Below are 20467 nucleotides of genomic sequence, written 5' to 3' on the forward strand. Positions count from 1 at the left end.
TCCTGAGGGAGAACATCTGATGGAAGCGTTCCATCTTTTTTGCACCAGGCTACATGATGGGTTACCAGACACCAAATCTAGTGACTACCTTGGGGTCATGTGGCTAGCTGTGTTTCTGTCAGCTTATGCTGGGTCATATGCTACAAAGCTGCTACACAGTCTTTTAGAAGACAGTGTGGTGGGCCTGCCCTTGATTGACATCTCAGGTTCACTGCCTAACATTTGGTGAGCACGTGTGTCAAGTATGGTGCATATTGTACAGTGTGATCAGAAGCTCTGAATCTCTTGTTTTAAAACATGAGAACAAACTTTCCTGTGTATTTCCAGGGGCAAAAAAATGATCATAACTAGAAGCAGATAAGAAATGTCAGGAACATATCTGGGAAGGTGATAGAAACAAAGGGATTATTAACAAGCCATACTGGAATGTGTGATTCTGAGTTAGAAGCCAGATACATTTTTCCCCACACTTCTGTTTTTCTCTTTGAGTATAAAATTGAAGAATGCACAGGTCTTTAAAAATTCCTATTGTTGGGGGGAGTGGCAGTAGGGTCTGGTACAGTGGCTTAATTGGCCAATCCTCCTCCGTCAAGTGCCAGGATCCCATATGGGTGCCAGTCAGTTCTTGTCCTGACTGCTTCAGTTCCCATCCCACTCCCTGCTTAAGGCTTGGGAAAACAGAAGATGGCCCATGGGATCTCGCCTGCATGTGGAAATCCAGAGGAAGCACTTGGCTCCTTCAAATCTGCTCGACTCCAGCTGTTGCGGCTGTTTGGGGAGCGAACTAGTGGATGGGCGATTTTTCTCTTTCTTTCCTGCTCTCTGTGGTTCTCCTTTTCTAATAAAAATTAATAAGTATTTAAAAAAAATTCTGTGAAATCCTGCTTAGGAGACTCACTAGAGCTCCCATCTTCCTTCTCCAGCCTAGAAGTTGGCTCTCTCCATTGCCTTGGCTGGCAGGCCACATGTCAAACAAGCCTCTTGCACTCATTTGATTTTCTTTTAATGAGTATTATGTTTCGTGTGAACCAGACAAAGGACTGCTTGAGAGACGAGCTCAGGTCTTACCTACCCTCCCCTTCCCATACATGACATTCTAGGGTAATGAGTTTAGAACATGGAAAGATGTTTCTCTAGGAAGAGCCTTGGTTAATGATTCTATGTTGTAAAACCCATCCCAGCCCCAGAATTTGGTGAGTAAAATATGCAGAAACTTGGATGTTGCACCCTAATAGTACCAGAAATTCCCAAGAACATAGACCTTGAGGAAGCAACTTCTTGATATGGAGCAGAATGTGCTTGCTTGGCTTGAAAATGTGTGTTTCCCCTGGGAGGCCTGGCACAAAAGGAGGTTCTGATGGAAGCATTAGAGGAGAGACCTCAAAAAGCAGGCCAGAGGATTCTCACAGCTGCACCTTCTGTGGCTCCAGATAATACTGTAGAAGCAGGAGCAGAATTTCAACTCAAGGCTGCTTCCCTGGTGACCCCGCTAAAAGGTCCATATTAAGAATCCTAGTCTTGGCCCACATATCGAATTTCCCTCTCCCCTTGGCTTATAGATAGCTCAGAAATATCTATTAAGAATTTCAGATGTAGTGCTGGTATTGTGACAGCATCCCTAATGAGGAAGCTGTCTGAGTCCCAGCATATGCATTTCTGATTTAGCTCCCTGCCAATGTGCCTGAGAAAGCAGCAGAAGATGGCCTAAGTAGTTGGGTCCTTCTCTGCATAGGAGGAACCCAAATTGCATTTCTGGCTTCAACCTTGCCCAGTACTGGCCACTGTGGCCATTTGGGAGTGTGAAACAATGGATAGAAGATAGCTTTTTTTTTTTCTTCCCTCTCTCTCTCTCTCTCTCTCTGTCACAGCCTTTCCAAAAATAAGTCTTAAAAAAAACTTCAGATGTGACAGTAAAGACCATTCTACACTATTGTTAATGGAGTCAAATGGCGAGTCATTTTCAGTTATTGACCTCATTATGTTTTATGAGTATCTCAACTCCTTAAAAGGAAAAAGCAGACAGCCACACATACACAAAAAAGAAAAGGAAATGTGGCCCGAGCCAGTGCTGAACAGTGAGAAGTGCAGAGAAGTTGCCTGTGAAGTCCTTGTAAAACACAATCTTTGAAAAACGTATTTTATTGTTCACAGCAATTCAACAAACTAAAACCATATTGAGAATGAACAACTGACACCAGTGAGCCAAAGCATGCCTCAGGCAGCTGTACTCTTCCCACCAGTTTGGGGCTAACTTCCATCACTCCTAACATTTGTGGGAGGGCGTGATTCTAAGTAACATGGAAACGAAATTCCCCAAAATACACGCAGAATGAACGGGAGTAGGAGTGGCTCACCCTTCAACATTCAGTCGGCTGCCCTGTTACCACCTCTGTTCTTGTATCAGACCAAAGGGTGAAGGGCAGAGGTACACCCTTGCATGAGAGCAAGCAGCTGGACACACGTGAGCATTCCTTCTGCCTGTCCCCTCTAGTCTTTTCACAAGCCTTGTCTATTGGAAAATCCTGGGTTAGCATTCTTCTGTGCCTTTCTTCTGATCACCTCACTGCATTTTGGGCTTTTTATTTAGGAACAAGGAGACCTTACCATTCGTAACTGGTGGAAAGTGCTGGAAACCTTTCTGCCTGGACCCCTAGCAACACTGACTTCACTTCTTAACAAAGCCTTTAAGCTCTCAGAGTTTTGCCCTCATCTGTGTAAGGCTAGTGGAAAAGAGGGAAGATCCATGGTTTGAAGTGAGAAAGGATTTTTCTGTTTCTCTCCTCACTGAGGGACCATTTGTTTTATTAAAGAGTTCTGTTAAAATGTTAGTAACAGAGAGAGGGAAGAGTGGGCCAAGAAGTCAGAGCAATCCACTCCTTTGCCCTCCCTGCATCTCAAATATACAGGGAGTTCTGAATCCTGAACAGTGTCAGATTTTGCTTATAGCAACATTCAGGATACAAAAATGATCCCTGTGACTCTGCTAGGGCAGCACGGTGGGCTGAGATATCAGAATTCAAGGACAAAAAATAGTTCTTTTGACCCCAGCCCCTGTCAGGGTAAATCAGACATTTCATCAAAACTGTTTTTCCATACATATTCCAAATGTATCCCCAAATAAAACAGCAGTGGATCCACACAGAGGTTCCCAGGGGGCAGTGTGTGTGTATGTGTGTGCGTGCAGGTGTACAAGGGGAGCTCGTGTTGGGACCTGGAGCCACAGAATGGAGGGGAATGTAACAGAGGCCGACTGTAAGTCCCCACCCTAGAGAGCTGCCTTGGTTGCCATGAGTATAAAGCACACGCCTTAACTTTTCATTACTTTGGGGATTTTTTGGCTCAAGTTGCATCTTCTAAGTCGCAGTCTAGCTTCTCCTGTCCGTATTTTTACTGCACAGAAGGTTTCCCAATTTGCAAGCGTTTGCAGCACGGCTGGGCCCAGAGATAAAACAGAATGTGTATGGAGTACAGTATGCATTCAACTGATGCACAAGATTCTCCCTGCCATATGTGCTAAGTAGTGTGCTTTTCACTCGAGGTGCCACTGCCAAAATTGCCAGGAGCACATGAATAAGTGGAGGAGAGACACCCTGTGCGCAATGCAGCACCAGGCTGCTGCTACACCTTGACAGGAGACCTTGTCTTCAGCAGCTGCTGGCATGTTTGTCCACAAGGGCAGGTCATGTGTTGCTCAGATTGCACTTATCTGCAGATAATTCTGTGCTAGTCCTTCTGCTTCAGTCTTGGTCAGTGAGGACAGCTCTTGTTAAGGCCAAGGCAGAGTTCCAGCTGAAGGGGTAATTAACACAGAGGAGGAAAAGTCCATGGTTGAAACCTCAGCATTTGCAGAAGAATGACTTAAGGAAAAACCAATAGATGCTTGTTTTTCCTCTAAATATTTATTTGTCCTTCATCCTCCTTATAGTGGAATGGACCAAACACTTTTATAGGAAAAGATTGTTGGTATGATTTTTACAGACAAGTCTTCCAATGAGGGAAAAAATGATTTCATGATAAGAAAAAGAAAGAAAGAAGGAAAGAAAGAAAGAAAGAAAGAAAGAAAGAAAGAAAGAAAGAAAGAAAGAAAGAAAGAAAGAAAGGAAATAAAAGAATTGTCCTTCCCAATCATCTGTTTGAATTTGTCTTGGAATTCCTTGTTTGGTTGTCTAGGATCTAAACCATCACTTCCTTTGGCTTCACAGAAAAGTTTATATTTGTTGGTCAGCATGCAGTATTTCTAACCAAAAGAGGTTGTTGGGCACACAACTCAGTCTTGAGTTGTTACCGGCAGTTGCAATTGCTCTCTCATTCAACCAAGTGTAACAGGCCCTAACCCCATTCTGCAGGTGGAAATAAAGGTACAGGACAATCAGTTTCTTTAACCTGCTCTTGAACTCTTCAACTCCAGACTCCGTAACAGGATATGTCTGACAGAGAGAAGAGGTTGGTCTGGGTGCAAAGAAAACCCACTAAGTTTATAGTCAGGACACCATTATAGTCAACCCATTGTCACTAAGTCAATATCTTAACTTTCTTCACTGCCTTTATTTGAGTTACTTGCAAGTTTTCTTCCATAGCTAACATAGTACCAAATAAACATTGGGCCAATAAAGTGGCATTTCTGTGTGTGTATTTTTCATTAATCAAATCCTTTAGGAGTTGCTGCTATTAACCATGTCCACACGCGACTGCCTAGGTTCCCTGTGGTCAGCCTTTGCTGCCCGGTAGAGTTGGGGGATTTTTTGCCTGGTGAGGGTAGGTTTTCAATGACAGGGTTCTTGGCTTTCAGCCTTTGTGCTTTGTCCCTGCAAGGGAAAAGAGTGGGATAATGGTGCAAAGGCCCTGTTCATGGTGGAATCCTGGTGGGCAGAGAGACAGCTGTCTCACTGAATGCTGAGACAAATGCATGTTAGGGTGAGGTCAAGGACAGGAAATGGCGTGGATGATGTCCAAGAACTATAACTGGCCATGCATCATGGTTTCATTGGAATATTCAGTAACAAAGAGCAGGGACCAAAGAAGGAATGTTTGATGTTTTATTAAATTCATCACAACCACAGAGAGAGCATCCTCAATGGAAGAGAAGCCAGGGCAGAGGCTTTCTCAAAGCCTGTGCACTTTGCAGTGGTGACCGCCCACCATCACCCTGGAGCTCCATTCTTGTTCATTTGGTAATTGGTTATTTTAACACAAACTGTGACTAAGGAACATGATTACACACCTGTCAGCCGTATGATGGGCGAGAGAGCTGTCTGGGAGCCAGGAAAGAGGCTGTGTATCTAACCCAGGTCTCCATGGCATCTTTCGCATCAAAGAAGTCATTTTTCATTTTTACTTTGAAACAAGACAGACAACAGAGCTACTGCCTTGTCTGTATCATTTACAGGAATTGCTGCCCCAGGTGCTAATCTAAACTAATGCAATTACATTGTGATAATATCTTTGTAGGCTTCGAATCCTAGAACACAGGAGGGCATGGACGAATGTAAAGATACAAAGGAACATGAATGCTCCGTGATAACCTTTCGAGCACAGGCCAGGGGTGGGGAGAAATTGAATTTCAGATTTTCTCTTTTTACAAGGAGGGCATTTTACTTTGAGATGAAAGCAGGCCTTTTCAGGCTACTCAGGTGACCAAGGGAGGGGAGTTCTGTCTAAGCAGAAGAGATGAGGTGATGTAGAGTCACGCCTAAGGATTGCGCAGAGGAGAGGGGCATCAGGCATATGCAGATGAACACATTACATGAGGCCAAACCTCAAAGACGGCAGCTTTGCACTGAATTCTAAGATGAAAAAGAACCTACTTGAGGTTATAATATTTAATTCAAAAGGAAATACCTGGGCTTGCATGTGAAAAAATCATTTCTGCTCATTTTTGCATTTTTTGGGAAAAGGTGAGAATATTATATTCTTTGAAAATTCTCCTTGTCCTTTGCTATATTGGATCTTTGGTGAGGCTCTACAGCTTACTTCTGTTTTCTTATCTTCTGTGGCTTACTTTGATTTATCTTTACAAGATTGCAATTGTAGAAAGATCTAAATTTTAAGTAAGATGTAAATATGTGATATTTGACGCTCCCGATTCTGCACAGATAGAGCCTGGTAAGAGACCACTTGCTTTATTGTGATTGTTGAGCTTAAAAAAGATTGAAATGTGTTGAACATGCAGGCTGAGTAACAGTTCATTTTGAATGCTTGGTAATCCAGTTGCCTGCTACTGCCAGGTACACCGTAGACGCTTGGTAATTGATGAACAAATGAATGAATGGAGGCCTGGGGGAAGTGGTGGCTTTCTATGGGATCATTGTGCCATGAATAGTGGTTTGGTATAAATATAGAATAGCGTGAATCCTATAGTTTATGGAACTGGGCAAAATGTTTCTATAATTCAAAAGCAAGAACAAATGGATTTATTATTGACGGATCACTTGATGGCATATCAACTCTGCTTTTTTTAAATATACGGAAATCTAGTATTAGCAGTAATTTTGCCAAGTGATAACTTGTACTTTTCTCTTAGTATTTTCCAAGTGAAACTATATTTGATTTCTGTTTTGGGATTAGACACGAGATGCGCAAAAGAGGTCTGTCAATCTTGAATGGTATGTCCTTGAAAACATGTTTGTATCTAGGTAACTCAGAGGAAGATTTGAACTTTCACAGTTTTTTTTTTTCATTGTCACCTTGGAATTCCTTAGTGTCTATTACATGTTGTATGGACATGAAACACCAATATACAGATTTCAAAATAAGCAGACTCCTCTGCACACTGATGGGCTTTAAGGTGAGATCTGCTCATCCTTTGGCTGTGTGTTGTTGTCTGGGTTACCTACAGCCTGGCAAACCTGCCCACAAGACCTCAAGGGCTAGTCTGCCAGTCTCACCCTTAGTCAATCAGCTGTGTTGAGCATCAGGGTTTCACTAGGAAGGGGGAAGGGAGCCCATTACAGTCTCTTCCTCTCTCCTACAAGAACCCACAGCAAGTGAGGATTTGACCCACAACTTCTCCTCCTTCCAGTTACATCAGCAGTTGCTAGCGCCTGTCATTGCTAAGCTTCCTGTTCTAAAAGCTAGAGATCAAGAGCCTGTCTGAGATGTCACCACACCTATGCTCAGAGCTAGCTTTGCCTTTTATCAGCCCCGTGTCTTGGTTAGGTTACTTCACCTCTCCTCACTAGCGCTTGGAGGACGAGTACTGGTAGTTACCATAAGAAGATTTGGGGAGCTTTATTGGGATGAACTCTATGCAATGTTGAGGACAGTGTCTGGCAAGGTTGGGTAAGGGAGAGCATGAGTTAGCAGAAGGGTGGGGCTGCTCGGTGGTCGGGGTGACCACTTTATTGTTCTTGGCTTATACTGAGTAAAGAGATGTGAAAATCAGGTTGCTTTTCCTTCACCTGGGCTTCACCTCAAAATATACCCTCTGGACATGTCATCCTAACAAAGAGGGTGGGTGGCAGGAGAACAAGAATTCAAATTGTCATCCAGAAATGGAGCTTAACCTGAAACTTAGCTGTTGACTTCAGCAGGCTCATCCCTAAACCCCAGTCAAATTCTGCTTATATGATTATCCCTGATTTAAACAAATCCCACATTTTATTACCTTCATCCATCATCTGTGGAATGGCTGGGGGTTTCAAATGAAGGCTCCAGAGAGTGTCGTTGGAGCAGGCATCATTCTTTATGAAATTCCTTTGCTGCCGTCTCTGCATTTGGCTCATTGGAGGGACAGATCTGAAACAGGGCAATTTAGATTTTTGTCCTCTTTAAGCCTGATGGTGCTGCTTGAACAGATCAAGTGGCACGTCGATCATAATTGAGGCTGTCAGGAGGACCGTGATGTTCAGAGTCACATCTGGACTTTGCACTCTGAAAGAGCCAGGGGGCAAAGCCAATGAATGTGTCACCCTGTCCTCCTTTGCCTTCACGCCCTGGCATTAATCACAGCATCCCTACAAGTTGGGTGGAACATTTGTGTGGGCAGTATACAGACCAGTTAGGACTTTATCCCATTATGGGACTTTATTCTTCATGTTCAGGCTGACTTTAGATCTTTGTAAACATGGTGTAACTTTTATGTATGCATCTTCCTGAAGAAATCTTACCTTTTACAACAGATTATTTTTGGGATATCACTACAGGATGCTGTCACTACAGGAATAATGTCTCAAATCAGCACAGTGGCCAGAGTGGGAATCCTTTCCTACAGGTATCAGACATGAAGATTATTAGATGGGGCAACGAATAAGGCCAAACTCCAGCCAAGCCAACTACATGGATCAAAGAGCCTGAGGCAGGGCCGATGTTAGGGTGTGGGTCAAGAGCTGGGAGTGGTTTGAAAATGGAGCTCAAAGGCAGAGCTGGCAGGGGATCAGTGGCAAGAATGCAGAATGTTGGCTGAACAGAGCCTTGGACAGTCTCAGACCTACTCTAATGAGCGGTGGGACTGGGGGACGGGGTGGACTGAGCTAGGCATATGAATAATCCAGGGAAGATATATGCAGACACTGCCACATGCAGACACACTGATTATGACATTCTGTGGTTGCTGGTGGGAGAAAAGAAAAGAACATTAAGCTGGTCCCAGGGCTGAGCCCTTGTTGCAAGTAACAACTGTGACATCATGTCTTTGACAAGTATTGCTGCTCTAGTCCAGAATTTATAGTCCTTGACCTCAGAATGAGAAACTAATTCAAGAACACCATTCGTTTCAGTTCATGAGTCATGGCTATCTGTGACCACCCTCCCTAGGGTCTGTCCTGTGAGTTTTTTTTTCCAAGAAGTGGTGAGAAATATGCACTGATTCATCCACATCCTCTCACATGTTTTCCACTGTTCATCTCCCTTTGCCAAACCCTGAGCCCGTGTAAGATGGCAGGTTGAGAGGAAGGGTTTGCCCTGTGGCTGTGGTGCAGAATAAACTGGCTTGCCCAGGATGGCAATTCGGACCTTTTGCATGGTGCTCCCACTTGCTGAGTCAGTTAACCAGATACCTGCTCGTAGCAACATAGTCGTGTCTGTGTCTCAGTGATTCCTCCGTGGTAACTTGAGCAGAAAAGACCAGGTGCCCTGTAGGTTTCTGCCTCCTCCATTCCCTGAACAAAATCAATGTGTTCTAGACTGTTTTACAGGAAAGCAAGTCTAGGAACTGAATTTCAATATCCTAGGGTATTTGCTACTTTGATGAACTATAAGAGTACCAGGAATAAAAGAGACAACACAAATGCCCATGATAGCCTGTGCAGCACCATCTGTGGGCCTTAGGTACAAATACTATAGCATTCATCATGCTTTTAACAATTCATGAAGGTTACCTAAGGATCTGAATAGCTGAGTGAGTTTGTAGGACAAATATTTTCTGTTGTAATCAGAGAGATGAGGGTTATTTAATAATCAGGGTAAATAAGTTGATTTAGAAATTTCATTTTATAGATTTGAAGGTACTGTCTCCATAGGCTATGACAGAAACTTACTGCCATGTGTAATGCCATCTCTTTTTTTCCTCAGTTCTTTTCTGACTGGCACTCCTTCTGCCCTATACCCTCCCCAATTCTGTTTTGTCATTAACCTGCTTCTTTCTCTAATTGTCTTGATAAATCAAAGAATTAGGAAAGCCTCCCATCATTTTTAATATGTGTTTTGGATTTAATAATACCAGTATTTTCAGGTTACTACACACTGGTTTATTTTTAGTTTTCTAAGATTAAAAAAATATTTATTTTTATTGAAAAGTCAGATTTACAGAGTGGAGGAAAGACAGAGAGGCAGATCTCTTCTGTCTATTGATTCACTCCCTAAGTGGCCTCAATGGTTGGAGCTGAGCTGATCCAAAGCCAGGAGCCAGAAGCTGCTGCTGGGTTTGCTCCATAGATCCAGGATCCCAGGTTTTGGGCCATCTTCTGCTGCTTTCCCAGCCCACAAGCAGGGGGCTGAAAGGGAAAAGGAGCATCTGGGATTCGAACCGGTGCTCACATGGAATCTTGGAGCATGTGAGGCAAGGACTTTAGCCACTATGCTACTGTGCTGGCTCCCATTTTTCCCCCCAATATTTTAAACTAGTTTTATTGTTTAGGTTTTGTAACTGATTCAGTATAGTGCTTAGATATAATTCTGACAATGCAATGATGCTCCTTCCCTGTCTCTTTCTTTTCTCTCTTTAGTGTTTGAAATATTTTTTCAGTTTAATTTAGTATTTTTTTTTTAAGTTTATAGACACAGGTCTGTTTTTACCATTGGCGTGAGGGGTAGGAAATCATCCAGTATATATAGTGGGACTCTAGAGCCGAGACTGCTTGGATTTGAATCCTGGTTCCAACCTTTGTTAGCTGTGCGAGTTTGTGAAAACTCCATAAGCTATCTGTGGCAATTTCCTCATCTAGTACCTACTTTGTAAGGTTTCTTTTTTTTTGCCAGAGGTAGGAAATGGGTTGTGAATTAGATGTTCAACACATATAAAGCGCTGAGAGCTGTAGAAATGTTCATCTCTGATACTGTTCAGAGCAATGTCTCCAAGCTGGTCGGGACTGTTTCCTAATTCCATCAAAGGCCAGGTTATTTCTGGTAAAGAAGTCCTATTGTAAGTCTCCCTCCTAATACTGGGACCCTTTTCCAGCCCTACAGGTGAGGTCCTGCTGTTCCCTCCTGAAATGGCCTGCTTCACATTTTCTCTAAGTGCTTGGGTGCGTGGCAACATCTGTATAAGGATATGAGCCTAGCTCTTTCTCGCCCTTGATTTCAGAGAGCTGGAGGGAAAGGACTCCCCCAAAAGCCTATGATTGGCCAGTACTGTAGGCATTTTGTCAGTGCCATGTATCAGCAAAGTGTAATCATTCAGGTGTCCCTGTCCTTTGTCACCCCTCATCAGTCCCTGGGTAATAATAGATGCAAATGATAGTGGACAAGACAGAAGTCAGGCTGGCAGTGGGAGCAGCGGGGGCAGGGGAAAGCAAGCCATCAAGATACCTGAATAACTCAGTGTGGATGAAGGTCCTGGAGTAATCAGAAGTAGAGTAACTTTAGCGAAAAATAATACAAGGGGGGACGGGCGCTGGGTGCTTCAGTTGCTGGGTCTCACCTATAGACACACTTCAGACAGAAGCACTCAGGGGACTTGACAAAGAACCGTGCAAGATACACACGGAAGGGTCACCTGTCCAATTAAGGAAAAATAGATTTGCAAATTATGAATAAAATCAAGGATTTTTCAGAGGCACTTAACAACCACTCTGATTATTCTAGACACAGCAGTAATGTGCTGGGACAAGCATGATAGATTCTAGTTCATGGAGAAGCTATATTTCAGATGGATGTAGAATCTGTTATGAAATCCATTAGGGCCCGAGTAAGGACGGTTATTCATCAGGCACAAGCTCAGCCCCTCACCCAGGAGGCTGTGATTGGCTTGCACCTGACAGCTTTGAGGAGCTGCTCAGGGAGGCCATAAATGTGAATCAGTTCCCATTATCTCTATGTTGTGGAAATCTTCCTGTTATTCTTTGAAGACTCCACATTGGATATTTGTGATATATAAAAGTTTGCATCGAGTGAAAACATAGCTGCAGCAAATAAGTCTGTGTCATCCATCAGTAATATATGAGCTGTCGGAGGAGCCCAGAGAGGCATAGAGAAGGCCCTTGCTTGCCTGTGGAGGAGAACGTAGGATTTAGGAGGAAGTTGGGGAGGGAGGCAGCTTCTCTTTCCATGCACAGGTTAAAGGGGGGGAATTTCAGTGCATTTTGTACAAAAACAAAGTAAAACAGCACTATTGCAGGAGTCTTCGTAGATAATCCAAGACAAGCAGATGAAAGGGAGGGCACAGAAAGCTGACATGAAATTGAGAAGGTAATGCAAATTGAGCAGAGAGCTGAGGACTGAGATGGATGTTCTAGGGTTCCAGAGCAGGGATTTTGGTGCTAGAAGTCAGTCCTTGGTTCAGGACAAACCTCTCAATTTGAGCTGCATGCATTCCCAATCCTGTCTGTAAGGCATGCAGATCTCTGCAGTCTAACTAGTGAATATTCACATAGACATGTCTCATACATAAAGGGGATCTATTTGTAGACATGTGCTGCTCAGAATAGGAAAAAAAAAAAGGCTCCACCTAGAGCACATCTGAACTTTGGTCTAACGAAGAAGGAAGAAAGAATGATTCTTGCCAGCAGTGTTTACAGGTTTATTTGCTATATGAATATCTGGAGGCTTTTTGTAGAATGCATGGTTTCTGCCCTCAGGAAGTTTCCAGTCTTGAAAAATATATAAGATATGAGTCATAGTCAAGATGAGTTGCTTATTGATCTGGGGATCTAGGAAAAAGTGGGATATCGGAAACAGGGAACAAAGATGCTGGGTTGGTCAATCTAATCTAGGAGTGGACTTTGAGGATGAGAATAATTGGCCAAAGACCATAGGATCTGTTTAAGGAGGATTTTGAGGCCAGGGAGTACAGAGAGATGGAAAAGAGAAATGTGGGGCAAAAAGATTATTGACCAAAGCGCAGCAGAGAACAAAATCTCACTGGAATAAGACTCCAGAGTCTAACCATGTGGGAGGACCAGGTGTTGGGTAGAAGTGCCTTGCTGACACCCAAGTGTGGAGAGAACTGAGGTTCAGGGACAGAACACTCAATCTCTAGGAACTAAAGTATAAATGAGAATGTCCAGTGCTGGGGTTGGAGGATCGGAACTCCCTCACTCATGGAACCCTTACAATGTGCCAAGTGTTAGCACAGGTTCTGGAGATTTGCAGCTGAACAGAACAGTTTCTACTTAAGGACTCCACTGATTAGTGCGGAGTGAGGGAGGTGAGCAAAAACATACCAAGGGTCCTACTTGAGTGCAGTGAAGGAAATGGAGATGTACACAGGGACAGGGAGCAGAGAGCTCAGGTTGGGACCAGGAAGAACTCAGTCTAAAGGAAGCATTTGAATTTTCCAAAAGTGGGGAGGAGAGATGAGATCTAGTGTTACCCAGAGGAGATGGTGGTAAAGGTTAGGAAGCCGAGTTGAAGGGAACTGGAGATATGGTCCTGGAGAGTTGGACCACTGATAGGAGCCCTAACTCAAGGGAAGCTCCCAATGTTATTTGATCCAGGGGCAGATATTGACTGAACAGAGCTTCAAGGTATCTATTTACTCAAGGGCAAAGAAACTGGGCCGACCTTTGATTCAAGTTCACAATGATGATGTTCACATCGCATTGGATGGCAGTATATGAGATCTGCTGTTTCTTCCTCTCTGGGTTCCTTCAAGAGAGTAGCCATTTGAGAAAGACAGGATGGACCAGAAATGGGATATCAGACAGTGAAATTCCAAGTTTTCTGAAGTGACGTCCCCAAGATTTTTACCCTGTATTTTGAGGTTACATTCTATTACTTCTGATTCTAAAAAGTTATTAAAAATTAGTGTCCTTGATTTTTTTTCTTAGCATCCTTCTTTTCTAAGGCTGTTCCCACAACATTGAGCTGTATTGTTCTTATCTCTCGTATGAGCAGACAATGCTGTGTCTGCTGCAGCGCTGAAAGGCTGACTCTGGATACTCACAGGGCTCTCTCGAGCTCTGATTCCAGTTCCAGGCTGGGGCTCTCTCAAACTCTGATTCCAGTTCCAGGCTGCCTCTTTGCTTATTTTCAAAAGGTAGCCTGAAATTAGAAGGACCTGGAGGTGTGACCGCCCACTCATCACAGGGAGATACTAACTCCAAGACTAATCATGATGTCCCTGTACCTGGCAGCAAGGTTAACCACGCTATTGAGCCAGAAACAGCAAATTTCTTTGGGCTGGGCAAATGACACCATTTCTAGAATGTTCCATCATTTCTAAAGGAGCTGTCCAGGAGAGAAAGAGTGTAATGATGGCTCCAAAATGTGCAGGACATCAAGACTTTTGCCCCAAGAAAGAAGTAGATTTTGAAAAAGCCAAACTTCAAGAGAACTGGTGGTAATTCACAGGGAAAGAGGTGAATAAAAAATTTAAGGCACAGAAACAATCAGTCTGACTTGCTCACATAATTGAATATTTATTTAAATGGTAAGCATGGCATGAAGACAGATGCATAATGGGGAAATCCCCTTGCAGTTTGAGGGATTTTTCAGTTCTGTTTCTGTAATGGCAAAAAAAAAAATACAGGTTTCTTAGAACAATACATCAAAAATGCACCTTTGATCTGACAGTCTCGTTTATACTAAAATGCAAACAATAGTCTCCCATTTGCTTTTCCCTATGGCGTAAATATGTAACCCCTTAGTCAGAATGAAATCATTAGGCGTAGGACACATGGGGAGAGTTAGTTCTTTACAACAAGGTCTTGATGTTGCCTGCTGTTTCTGAACTTGTCACTTCAGAACAAAGTTAGCCACAGTAGATGCCAGCAGCTGGCAGTGGGGTGGTCCATTTAGGCATAAACCCTCAGAGAATACATGGGCTGTAGAGAATTGAAGAACAATGATAAATCTAGTTGTAAGACAGCCTGCCTTAGGTCATTGCCAAGAGCCTGTGATTTGGATGACTCCGTTATTCACACACTTCTCTCTGCAGGGATAGTCAGCTTCCTGGGTCTACACTCCTTCTCTAGCTCCCAGTGTATAGAATGAGGCATGGGCTTCAATATGTAAGAGGGTGTCAAACGTTCTAAAATGATCCTACCTAAAAAGCTAAGGAAGTAAAGTTCACATGGATTTTAAATCCACCATGGAGCACATCTAATGAAAGGATAATAAAGCTCATTCTTACAGGGCACTCACTGTGTACGAATCAGTGGCTGAGGCTGAAGATACATACTGAGCAAGCCAATACCACCCAGCCCTTGGTAGAATCACAAACCACACCCTGTACTTTGTCAAGTCTGAGAGGACAGAGTGGAGACCTTGATTTGGGCAGCATGGTGCAGAAGGGCCCTTTTGAGGAACTGATACCTTCGTTCTTCCAAGATTTTTTTGCCAAGACCAGAAACCAAGAAAGAAATGGTGAAGATCTTTGCTCATGAGCAGCTGATGATATAAACTTGGATTTTTAGGGTAAGACCTGCTGCAAGTGCCATATCCTGAACTCTTCCGGCCTTGCACAGTGGGGTGGGGCCTGGTGAGAACATTCTGTCCACTATGCCAAGAATGTCCCTTGTTACCTGTAGGTGTTCTCCTTACAGCAGTGGTTCAGGCAGCTGTTTGTACCTCATAGCCACCCGAGAACTGTGAATTAGAAAAGCCACCACATTCAGGTCTTATCCTGCACCGATTAAATAAAAATCTAGGACAGGTGGGAGATTGGTCAGTATGTTCAAACAAAACAAACCCAGATGATTCTAATAGGCGTTTATAGCAGAGGATTATAGTCCTAGATGAATGCACTTAGTCCTACTTAGTCCTGTCATCAACATTTCCATTTTCACATCAAAAGTCTCCAAAACACGAAGAGGATTGCTTTGGGGAGATGTGTAAGCATTCATCCTACACATACGCATGGAGCTGTGGCATGTGGTGGAAATGCAATGAATTGATGGAGAATGGAATTCCTTGGACTCGGGAGTCAGCTTAAGCATCAAAGGGTCCTAGGCCACCGGCGTTTGATGCAGACATAAACAGAGCAGCTCCAAAGAGAAACAAGTTTCTGACTTTTCCCTCCATACTTCTCAATGCCCCGTGCTCCTGCTCCTTTTTCTGCACTGTTGCTTTATTCAGAGCCTCACTAATTATGAGGCTTTATGTGAAATTGCTGGCTCCTTTGAGGAAACACACTTGCATGTTAGATAATGGGGTATTTTTGGTCCTTTAGACACATAAAAAACATTGTGAGCACCTTACATGTAAGTGGAATGAATGTATTTTCGCCACTAATGTTGAAAATATCCCTAGGCATCTGGTGTGTATGAATGTGTATACATAGTACATGCATAATAAACATATTCCACCTTATGAATATTTATACACAAGATCCATATATATTGAATATAGGCATACATATGTAAATAGTAGCCCCTGTAAATTATATGCACAGTATGTTTCCAAGCATATGCATCATAGTGCATTGGGAATGGAATAAACCTACCATCAAGTTTAGCATATTTTGAGGTGGCATTTTCTACAGAGTTGTTTAGGGTCTGATTTCTACTCATGTCTGGCTTTCTTTTCTACACTTAAATGTTTGTTAAATACTAACTGAAAGTAAGGCACTAGACATGGCAGATTTTGAAAGATAAAATGTAGTACCCACCTGTAGGACACCTATACCTCAAGGCCAACAGTGTGCTGCAGATCAGGCTGCTGCCTAAGATCCCATATGAACATTCTTCAAGTCCAAACTGCTCTGGTTTTCATCTAGCTCCCTGCTAGTTCACCTGGGAAAGACATGGAAGATGACCCCAGTACTTGGACCCTGCTACCTATGCGGGAAACTCTGATAGAGTTCTTGGCTTCTGACGTTGGGCTAGCCCAAGCCCCAACGTTTGTGAGGTCTTTTGGGGAGTGAACCAGCAGATGAAAGATTCTCTCTCTGTCACACACACACACACACACTGCTCTAACTGGCTGTAACTTTCAAATAAATACATTTTTTTAAAAGAGACCTATGCTTCAGATTTGCTTAGGATTTTGCTAGGAGGACTTTACTATTACAGCTGCCCACTGGCATCTCAGTGCTTTCTCAAACTGGCTTTGCTGCCATGCAGGGCTGATGCAGGGAGAGAGCACCTGTGTGCCTTGGTGCCTTTCTAACCACCAGACATGGACAATGCTAATACTTTCTTCTCTGTCACCGATAGCCAATTCTGCAGCTGCATTATTTGACCTCAATTTGGTGCAGGGAAAACAAACAAAAAAACCAACACATTAAGAAGTCTCCAAGTCCCAGAATGTTTATAAATCTTGAAAATGAAGCTCAATCCAAGCTATTTCTTTTTCCCATGAACTTCTTGTCACTCTACTATGGAAATGACTGTAGTATTCCATTTACCACTTGCATCAAGTTCCCTCCTTGTGACAAGTAGCAGAGCCTTTATTTTTAATAAAGCAAGCTATACATTCTAATGTGTGCAAGATATAGATCCTTGTTGAAACCGACAACCCTTGTTCCAGCCAGTGAGCTCTGAGAGGTACTGGTTGGGGCAGATCTCACTCTGTTAAACAAGAAACTATACAGATGCGTTGTCATTGCTATGCCTTGGATGTCTCCTCATTGTTTTCTCCTCTTCAATCTATACATCCCAACAGGTAGTTTTCAGTTGTTCCCTTGGTGCCAGACATACATTTTATCTAAAGAGACAGCAGACAGAACTACCTGCTGCTTCCTAAGTGTGGCTCTCCCTGTGTTTCTCTCCTTTTTCTTACTTTGCTGGGGCTTTTTAAAATCAGCTGGCAGGGAGCCAGGAGCTCATCATTTTAATGCAGTGCAAAATGGAATATGCATAATTATATGCAAGCCATATGTGAGGGAGACAGCTCAGCTGTGAATTTCAGGAGGCCAGGAAAGAGAGAGCAGTTCAGGCTAAAACGAGATGAGAGTAGAGCGGAGTGCAAGTGTCACCCCAATGAATGGTTTAATGAGTGTGCTGCAGACACACCCCCTTTCGCCTGCCTCTCCCTTCCCTCCAACTCCAAGCCAGAAACCAGTGGAGATTAGAAAGAGAAGACTGAATGCAAGTGGTATTGCTAATGGGTTCTGTTAATGTCTCCATTTAAACTTCAGCGTTCTTAATTAACAGTGTAGATCAAAATAACCAGTAACTTTTAATGCAGCTTCTTAATTAAATCTAATTTTTTACTGCATTTGATTAAAGAATCATTGTTCTTACTAGATCATTGCTCCTTTCAGATCTTTACTTAAAAATGGAGAGGAATCAGTTATTACAATGCAAAATATAACTATGCAAATTGCTTTTCTTATGGCCTTGCTATTAGAATTTCTTAAAAATGCATTATCTAGAGATTGCTTAAGCATGCCAAGAAGTTTAAACACGTACGTATGTCATACAATCCTAAATGTGCAATGACCAGAAAACTAAAGTATGGTAATCTCCAACAAAATTATTTGACTTTGGTTTGCTTCATGTTGTTTTCAATATTGCACCACAATGAATTTGCATGTTCAAACTAAACAATATAAAGAAAAACAAATCCCAAATTTTGATATCTAAAAGGCGTACTGCGTATTTAAACAAACTTCTTAATGATGTTGTTATTTCTGGATTCCCGTTTGTTTAATGATCTGAGCTGTTATGCTTATAGCTTTTTTTTCTTCCATTATTTGTAAGTCCCTAAATAGGCCATTATATTTCCCTTCAGGCTAGAGATGAAGATGGACATGCTGAAAATTTTCCCCAGCAGCACTATGCTAAGGAAACTCCAAGGCTTGCCTTCAAGAATAACTGCGAACTACTTGTAAGAATAACATACTTACAACAAGTCTAGAATGTTACTTTAGCACAGTGAAAACAGTTTTTGAAAGGGTTTGTTCATGATTACATAATTTATGAAATATTGTAGTTTTTCTGTATAGAGTTCTAACTGCTAATTCTGCTATCACTGAATATTAATTATAAGCTCTCAAACTGTTTACGCATCTTCGATATCTGGTTGTAGAACTTGAATGGCCCTGTCTTTATCAGCTTGCTTTGTATGGAAGTTGATAGCGCAGCCACTTGGAGAATGGCTAGTGGAGCTGAACAGGTAGAGAAAGAAGGCTGATGTGTGTAGCCTGGGATTAACTCAGCCACGTCCCTCCTCCCGTGTCCTCATTGTGACTGTGAGGAGATGACATTGTAGAATTTTGTTCTGCGAGGAAAGAGAGCGCAGTTGACACGCAGTACTCCCTTTAGAATTCAAGCTCCTTCCCGCCCTTGCCAAACTCAAGTTGCCTCCCCTCTGCAGAAGATTCAGAGCAGTGACAGGATTCAGGATGTTTACAAGTCGTGAGACAGAGGGTATCAGCTGTGACAGAAGCTCTGTTCCAACGCAGGGTTAATTTGCTGTTCATTTTAGCGTTTACAGCGAGGCGAGATGAAAAGCAAGCAGGAATGCCTATTATATTTCTATTAAATGAATCTGTTGGGACCTAATGTTCTTGATTAGCTTTTGAAAATGAGTGCTCCGCAATGCATTTTCTGTTTACCTAAAGTAAACAGAGAATGAATTGTCATTTATTTAGAGATTCAAACACTGCTTTTGAAAATGAAGGTTTATGAGGGCTCGAGCTGTGTTGTCCCCACATGTTCTTTTTTCTTTTCAATTGCATTAGAGCAAAAACATTTGCTCCGACTAAACGAAAATGCCGAGAGAGAGAGAGAGAGAGAGAGAGAGAGAGAGAGAGAGAGAGAAACTGCTAAGTTGTCATGTTTTGAGGAAGTCTAATTTCTATTTCGTTTTTTTGGCCAAACACAGTGCAGCTCAGCCAGGTCTGTGCGTTAGGAAATCCCACATGTAGCAGTCTTTGTATGTAGCTCTGATACCAGCTGTTCATGAAAAGCGAGGTGTCCAAAGGGCAGGAGAAGAGAGAAAAATACAGTTCTTACCCCTTCCAGCCACAGGAGCTAGCTGTGGACAGCGACAGCCTCTGGCTCCCCATTCTGCAATCTCCACAGTTAGCAACAGCACGGCTCGTTCTGTGTGTGGGCAGGCAAATTTGCTGTTGATAAATCTGACTTTCCTTTCTAAAAATTTCACTCACCTTTATATTTTTATTTTAGAGCTCTCATACTTCCAGGCCTGTTAGTGTCACTCATTCAGGGGAAATTCTGTTCAGTGGTTTCTCTTCATAACTATGGCTAGACTTTCGGGGTCATGGATGCTGTGTTTTGCTATCAGAAAGCTTTTGGGTGTAACTTCCTTATTTTTAGAGAAAATGTTAAAAAAAATAATATTCCATAATTCTTTTTTTTTTAATTGGGGGGAAAATGCACATGTTTGAGTCCTGGTTTTGGTCAGTCTGTATTGGAGAAAGTACCTCCTCCATGTGAAACAGCTACCTTTACAGCAAACAGGTGCTGCCTCAGGGCTGTGTTCCAACACAGTGCTGTGTTGGCAGCAGTTTTGGGAGAGTTGTTACGACCCTCCCCCTTCTAGTTTCTGCTAAAAAGGCTTTCTTTGGGTCAGCATGCTTTGCTGCAAGAGAAGAAAAAGTAAAGACAAAAACACTAGTGAGATGATTTCTCCAAAGAAACATTTCATTTTCAGTTGCAGGAAAAGGGATGGTGTTTGGCTGATTGTGACGCCTAGAGAAGTTATATTTCTATATGAAAAAGGGGGAAAGAGAAGTCCTTGGTGTTTTCCTAGCGCAGCTGAGAGCAGGTTTTTACCGAAGCTGTCAGGGAAGATTGCAAGCTCTGCTCCAGTGTGCTTTTGTAGCCTGAATGGGGGTGGGGGACAGTTCTGCCATCTTCCTGCATGGTTCGCTGCAGCCAGAGTAGCTTTCTCTCCCCCACAGAGCTCCTGCACCACAGTGAGAGCGCAGCTGACTTCTGGGCTCCCAGACAACCAGGAGCACGTG

The 20467-nt window shown here is 42.8% G+C and overlaps 1 protein-coding gene across 1 annotated transcript in view; it reads left to right on the plus strand.

Moving 5' to 3' along the window:
• LOC121158797 (sine oculis binding protein homolog) overlaps positions 1-20467 on the plus strand; it is a 138447-nt gene that overhangs the window by 70624 nt on the left and 47356 nt on the right. The window contains exon 5 of the mRNA XM_040983852.1: positions 18268-18363. Within this exon, the coding sequence (XP_040839786.1) occupies positions 18268-18363 (96 nt within the window). The remainder of the gene's footprint in view (positions 1-18267; positions 18364-20467) is intronic.

The sequence above is a fragment of the Ochotona curzoniae genome, unplaced genomic scaffold (assembly GCF_017591425.1).
Source record: "Ochotona curzoniae isolate NIBS_2020 unplaced genomic scaffold, NIBS_Ocur_1.0 contig_3819, whole genome shotgun sequence".
Taxonomy (NCBI): domain Eukaryota; kingdom Metazoa; phylum Chordata; class Mammalia; order Lagomorpha; family Ochotonidae; genus Ochotona; species Ochotona curzoniae.